This window comes from Galeopterus variegatus, unplaced genomic scaffold (assembly GCF_000696425.1).
Source record: "Galeopterus variegatus unplaced genomic scaffold, G_variegatus-3.0.2 Scaffold2037, whole genome shotgun sequence".
Lineage (NCBI taxonomy): Eukaryota > Metazoa > Chordata > Mammalia > Dermoptera > Cynocephalidae > Galeopterus > Galeopterus variegatus.
The window spans coordinates 115,128-121,714 of record NW_007728148.1 but is presented as its reverse complement, the minus strand read 5'-3'; the positions used below and the strand labels follow the sequence as shown (position 1 = coordinate 121,714).

General features: G+C 63.4%; 1 protein-coding gene across 1 annotated transcript in view; it reads left to right on the top strand.

Moving 5' to 3' along the window:
- The window catches only part of COMP (cartilage oligomeric matrix protein), a 7,923-nt gene extending 2,194 nt beyond the window's left edge, over positions 1 to 5,729 (top strand). The window contains exons 5-19 of the mRNA XM_008580151.1: positions 613 to 750; positions 996 to 1,070; positions 1,156 to 1,314; positions 1,398 to 1,502; positions 1,586 to 1,693; positions 1,829 to 1,988; positions 2,448 to 2,566; positions 2,808 to 2,860; positions 2,950 to 3,131; positions 3,282 to 3,460; positions 3,587 to 3,635; positions 3,878 to 4,074; positions 4,680 to 4,852; positions 5,311 to 5,450; positions 5,537 to 5,729. Coding sequence (XP_008578373.1) covers positions 613 to 750; positions 996 to 1,070; positions 1,156 to 1,314; positions 1,398 to 1,502; positions 1,586 to 1,693; positions 1,829 to 1,988; positions 2,448 to 2,566; positions 2,808 to 2,860; positions 2,950 to 3,131; positions 3,282 to 3,460; positions 3,587 to 3,635; positions 3,878 to 4,074; positions 4,680 to 4,852; positions 5,311 to 5,450; positions 5,537 to 5,583 — 1,884 coding nt within the window. The 3' untranslated portion in view covers positions 5,584 to 5,729. The remainder of the gene's footprint in view (positions 1 to 612; positions 751 to 995; positions 1,071 to 1,155; positions 1,315 to 1,397; positions 1,503 to 1,585; positions 1,694 to 1,828; positions 1,989 to 2,447; positions 2,567 to 2,807; positions 2,861 to 2,949; positions 3,132 to 3,281; positions 3,461 to 3,586; positions 3,636 to 3,877; positions 4,075 to 4,679; positions 4,853 to 5,310; positions 5,451 to 5,536) is intronic.
- Positions 5,730 to 6,587: the final 858 nt, after the last annotated feature.

Below are 6,587 nucleotides of genomic sequence, written 5' to 3'. Positions count from 1 at the left end.
GTAACCTCCCACCGTCCTGACGACCCCCTCCTCCACTGGGGGTGCACTCCCCGACGAGCCCCTCTTTGTCGGGGGCGCAGTCTCGGACGACCGCCCCACCGCCGGTAGACTTCCACCGCTACCACCCCTGTCACCGCCGGGGATGCCCACCCCAACCACCCCCTCCATCGCTAGTGACCCCCGTCGCGACGACTCCTTCACCGTCGAGGACGTTCGGCCCCCACTACCCTCCTCACCACTGGGGTTCGCCCCAGCCACCAACCCTTCCACTGCTCGGGGCCGACCGCCCCAACGACCGCATCACCGCGGGGCACGCACGCCTCGACGACCACTCCCTCCCTCCGCTGGGGATGCCCGCCCTCATAACTCCTCCCCCCACTAATGAAGGAACAACCCCCTCCAGGCGCGCCCCTCTCCTGGCTCGATCGCGCTCCCGCCCCATCAAGGAAGAGTCGCGTGTGAGCCCTGGAACGGTTGCCCCCGTCCCCCGAGGCGCCCCACTCCAAGTGCTGGCTGACGGCCCTTGAACTTTCCAAATCCGGGAAACCGGGAGGCGCGGCCCTCTGGGACCGGCTCGGTGACTTCTGACCCTCCGTGGCCCTCCTCCCCCAGTGCAGCGCCCATCCCTGCTTCCCCCGCGTCCGCTGCGTCAACACCAGTCCCGGGTTCCGCTGCGAGGCTTGCCCGCCGGGGTACAGCGGCCCCGCCCACGAGGGCGTGGGGCTGGCCTTCGCCAAGGCCAACAAGCAGGTGAGGGGCGTGGGCCCGCCTTTGCTGCAGAAGGGAGGTAAACTCATCCTCCGGCCTCGCGCCCTTTCTCCTGCCTCACTCCAGCGTAAGGGGTGGGGAGAAGGGTCCGCCGCGGCGTGGCCGCGGCCGGTCGGGGTTGGGGACAGGACGAAGGGGAGAGGAAGGAGGCGGAGGAGGCACGGGCCGGGTGGGAGATGGGGGGCTGTCTGCGTGGGACAGTGACCTCTGATTCCCCCCTCTTCTAGGTTTGCACGGACATCAACGAATGTGAGACCGGAGAGCACAACTGCGTCCCCAACTCCGTGTGCATCAACACCCGAGTAAGGCCTGCGGGGGAGGGGGAAGGACCTCGGGAGGTGGGGAGAGGGACCGCAGCCCTGCTGACCGCCAGCGACCCCGGCGCAGGGCTCCTTCCAGTGCGGCTCATGCCAGCCCGGCTTCGTGGGCGACCAGGCGACCGGCTGCCAGCGACGCGCACAGCGCCTCTGTCCCGACGGCTCGCCCAGCCCGTGCCACGAGAAGGCCGACTGCGTCCTGGAGCGCGACGGCTCGCGATCGTGCGTAGTGAGTGCGCGCGGGCGGGAGCAGGGCGTGGAAAAGGGGTCTGGGGGGCGGCCACGGCGGGCACCCATTCACTCTCCCCGCAGTGCGCCGTTGGCTGGGCCGGCAACGGGCTCGTCTGTGGCCGCGACACCGACCTGGACGGCTTCCCGGACCAGAATCTGAGCTGTTCCGAGCTCCAGTGCCGCAAGGTGGGCGGTGTCGGGGCCTGGCTGGCCAGGCGGGCGGACGGGCTACACGGCCACGCCTTTCATGCCGCCGTGTCCGCCCCCAGGACAACTGCGTGACGGTGCCCAATTCAGGTCAGGAGGACGTAGACCGCGATGGCATCGGAGACGCCTGCGACCCGGATGCCGACGGGGACGGGGTTCCCAACGAGGAGGTAGGGCCACGGGCGGGGCCTAGTCTAAAGAGGTGGGCGTGGCTTGGACGAGGGGTGAGGGGTTCCCTGCAGAGTGGATCCGGGAGTGACCTTTATCCCTTCTGACCCCCCCTTTAACTCATCCTGCCCCCCCAGGACAACTGCCCGCTGGTGCGGAACCCAGACCAGCGCAACACGGACGGCGACAAATGGGGCGATGCGTGCGACAACTGCCGGTCCCAAAAGAACGACGACCAGAAGGACACAGACGAGGATGGGCGGGGCGACGCCTGCGACGACGACATCGACGGCGACCGTGAGCGCGGGGTGGGGAGGGGCGGTCACCGAAGGGCGGGATGGGGCGAGCTTGTCTGGGCTTCGTCGACTGTGGACCATGCCCGAGCTAGCAGAAAAATGCAAGCCGGGCCAGGAGGCCAGCAAGAAGGCAGGAACGTGTGTAGGAGGGGAGGTGGCCCCTGTGAGGATGCTGCAGGCAGAAAGTAAGAGGAGAAAGGAGGTGTGAGCCTGGGGTTTGGTGGGGGAGAGGTACCATTTTTACAGATGAGGACATACAGGCTTAGGGTGGCATTCACAGGGAACCAGGCTGAGCTGCTTCTGGGAGCGACGGCTAGCATGCCTCACTGGCCATCCATTCTTTAAGTCCCTATGAAGCTGGGGCTTTGTCCCAGGCTGGCCTCAGGCCTGGGTCTTGCCCTGATGAAGTCATCCTGCGAGGCTCCAATCTTGTCCCATCTTGTTCCTCTAATTCTTGCAGGGGTCCGCAACACTGTGGACAACTGCCCCAGGGTACCCAACTCGGACCAGAGGGACAGTGATGCTGATGGGGTAGGGGATGCCTGTGACAACTGTCCCCAGAAAAGCAACCCGGACCAGGTGAGTGCAGGACAGACCCCAGCTGGGTCAGACCCCTGGGTGAGCCCCGGGTTGGATTACTGAGACCACAGCCCAGGTTAGAGCACTCTGCCTTGCCAGATAAATGGCTTTCCAGTCTGAGCAACTTGGGGTGGGGGTTTCCGTGGGGTCGGAAGGACCTTGGCTGTGGAGCTAGGGGTGGGTGGGAGGCTTCTGAGTTCCTCTGCCCTGATTGTGGACCCCTGCATCCTACCCCCTCCAGAGGGATGTGGACCATGACTTTGTGGGAGACATTTGTGACAGCGACCAAGACCAGTAAGGAGGCCACCTGTGGTGGGCATCCCGGCAACCCCAGTGAAACCCTTTAGGGACCTCATTATCTCTGTCCCACCTACCCACTCTAGGGATGGAGACGGGCACCAGGACTCTAGGGACAACTGCCCCACCGTGCCCAACAGCGCCCAGCAGGACTCAGATCAGGATGGCCAGGGTGATGCCTGTGACAATGATGATGACAATGATGGAGTCCCTGACAGTCGGGACAACTGCCGCCTGGTTCCCAACCCGGGCCAGGAGGACGCGGACAGTACGACGGGGGTGGGGCCCATGTGGGGCTACTGGGGCAGGGTTTGGGGTGGGTACGGAGGGGCCAGTGGCAGTGGGGGGGGCCTGGACTGAGGCGGAGCCTGGAGCTGAACCCACTGCGGGATGGGTGGTGTCTCCCACCTCCTCTCAGGGGACGGCGTGGGTGACACGTGCCAGGGTGACTTCGATGCAGACAAGGTGGTAGACAAGATTGACGTGTGTCCAGAGAATGCCGAGGTCACCCTCACCGATTTCCGGGCCTTCCAGACGGTCGTGCTGGACCCAGAGGGTGACGCACAGATCGACCCCAACTGGGTGGTGCTCAACCAGGTGGGGGCGCGGCGTGGGGTGGGGGTATGAGGAGCCCAGCACACCCTAAGCGGGGCCAAAGCTGGGAATGGGAAGCTTCGGGCCCATAGGGCTGGCCTGAAGCCTCTCTTCCTCTGACCCCATCAGGGAATGGAGATCGTGCAGACAATGAACAGCGACCCTGGTCTGGCTGTGGGTGAGAGGAGGGGAGCTGCGCGGCCACGCAGGGAGCCAGCTCGAGGGTGGGGCCGGGGGCGGGCCTGGGCTCAGGAGGGGCGGGGCCAGGCGGGGTGTGGGCTTGGGGCCAAGAGGTTCTGGACTCGGGGGGAGTGGTCTGGCCTCAGGGGGTGGGAGGGGGCAGAGCCCAGGGGCAGGCCTGGGCTTGGTGGGCACAGGGACTGGCATTCCCAAGCCTCCCCGCCCTCTGCCCCTCCCCAGGTTACACAGCCTTCAATGGTGTGGACTTCGAGGGCACGTTCCATGTGAACACGGCCACGGACGACGACTACGCAGGCTTCATCTTTGGGTACCAGGACAGCTCCAGCTTCTACGTGGTCATGTGGAAGCAGATGGAGCAGACATACTGGCAGGCGAACCCCTTCCGTGCCGTGGCTGAGCCCGGCATCCAGCTCAAGGTGTCCAGGCTCTGCCTGACCTCCCTGGTCCCTGCGCCCTCCCACAGACCCCCCAAATGCCTTTACAGGACCTCAAACTTTTCCCACCCCAATCCAGCCCTGCTCTGGACTCAACGGGCCCCAAATCCTACCAGTTACTCCCATAGTCCTCAGACTCTCACCTAGGGCCCCCCAATCTTCCTTTGGGTCCCCAAACCCTCTCCCAGAGCCTTAAACGTTCCCTCAGGATCCAAATCCTACTGCAGGCACCCCAAACTCCAGTATATCACTAAAACCTTCCACCGAGTTCCCGTTATTCTCCAGACTCCAGTATATCCCATGGACGCCCAAAACATACAGGTCACCAAATCCTCCCAGACCCCAAACCTGTACTCCCAAATTCTTTCATGAGCCTCCAGACTACTGCTGCCCCCCAATGATCCATTCACAAGACCCCATTTGACCCCCAAGAAGGCTTCCTTGTGGGTCTCCCATCCAGGGTCCCTCAGGATCCCCAGCCACTTTTCCATGACCTGCTGCTCCTCTACCCCGCTGGGCAGGGTTCTGTGGTGCTCTAGGGGCCCTCGAGGTCTCTGAGCCCCTTCCCCTGTCCCGGGGCATGGCAGGCCGTGAAATCCTCCACGGGTCCTGGGGAGCACCTACGGAATGCACTGTGGCATACAGGGGACACAGCGTCACAGGTGCGGCTGCTGTGGAAGGACCCCCGCAATGTGGGCTGGAAGGACAAGACATCCTACCGCTGGTTCCTGCAGCACCGGCCCCAAGTGGGCTACATTAGGTGGGGACCCCACCCATTCAACAGGCTTGGCTGGAGACACTCAGACCCAGGCAGCATTCCTGTTTTGTCCCACCTGGGCAGCGGGGGAGCTCTGAGGCCTTGGTCCCCTTATCTGTAAAACGAGAATTACCGGGGCAGTTAGAATTAACTTTGTTCTGGCCCTGGGTCGTTACCCACTGTGTGCTGGTGTCTCCATTTCTCACTCCCTTTTCCATGCTTCTAGGAAGCCCAGGTTCTCTGTTTAACACCTACTGTATGCAGGGCCCTTGATGTCCATCCACATGCAGGGAAACTGAGGCCCAGGTCAAGGGTCCCACCTGCTGTGTCACCGACCAGCACCATTGAGGGCTCAGGCTGGGGAGACAGAGAGGAGTGAGCCCACTTGCAGGGCTAACCACTGAGGCTCTGAGAGGGGAGGGTCTGGCCCATGCCCCCACCTCGCTGTCTCTGATGCCCAGGGTGCGGTTCTATGAGGGCCCTGAGCTGGTGGCTGATAGCAACATGGTTTTGGACACGACCATGCGGGGCGGCCGCCTGGGGGTCTTCTGCTTCTCTCAGGAGAACATCATCTGGGCCAACCTGCGCTACCGCTGCAACGGTGAGAGGGGGCCCAGCCATGTGGAGCGGGGAGTGTGCCCCACAGGCCCCCGAAAGTCCTCTCACTTGCCTGCTCTCTCTCTGCAGACACCATCCCTGAGGACTATGAGACCCATCGGCTGCAGCAGGCCTAGGGACTGGATAGGGGGGACCCACCGCTGGACAGTGGCCACACTCATTGTGGCACGATGGGGGCTCAGCACCCAGCTCTGAGAGGAGCCTGGCCTGGGGGTGAAGGAAGAGGGGTTCAGAGAGGACAAAATAAAGTGTGTGTGGAGGAGTGGTAGCGGTGCTCTCTGCTGCAGAGATATGGACGGGGAAGGGCCTCCAAGGGAGGGCTGGGCCAGGGGACCCCAAATCTGGGCCTGTGAATGGAACTGCCAACTCTCCTGGGGACTGTCCAGTCTTGGTGTGGGGAGGTCCCCAAGTCGGTCACTGCATCCCACCCCCTTGTGGTCATGGGCCTAGACCCCAACCAAGGATGAGCTGAGACCCCCATTGCAGTGTCTGTCCCAGCATTCCAGGGGGCAGGTCTCAGTTGCCCCAAATTTGAGGATCCCTCCCCTTGCCTGGTTGGGGGTATGTGAGGGGCTCACGCCTATCTGCCCATGTTTGTGGCCTGTGTGGGGGCCGAGGCTCCTGTCAGGTGCCCCTGCCATGGTCATGTTTCATTCCCAAGGGAGGTGGGAGGGGGTAGGAAAACGGGAAGAGGCAGAGACGAAACATTGGATTTTTATTACATTTCATTACAAAGGATGCAAAGGTACAAGGACAAAGGCGTCCACGCCAGAGAGTGGGCAGTGGCGACCGAGTGTGCCCTGAGCCCCCGCCCCTGTCCACCGCGGCCACCCATGGGACGTCCACAGCAGAACATACATGCTGGGTTGGGGGCAGAGCCAGCCTGGGCACAGAGGAGCACAGGCTGGGACAGAGCTTGGACCGGTGGGTTTGCATATATCAGTGGGGCTGCCCAGTCCCTCGGGGCAGTTTCCTACTGGGGGACACAGCTGGGCCAGCAGACCTTGGCTGCCAAAGCCCTCCCTCCTGGGACCTGGTGGCCAAGGCCACGGCTATGTGCCCTTGTCCCTGGTGGACAGGTCAGAAGTGCTTGGCAAGTTGGGAATGGATTGCCCCCAAA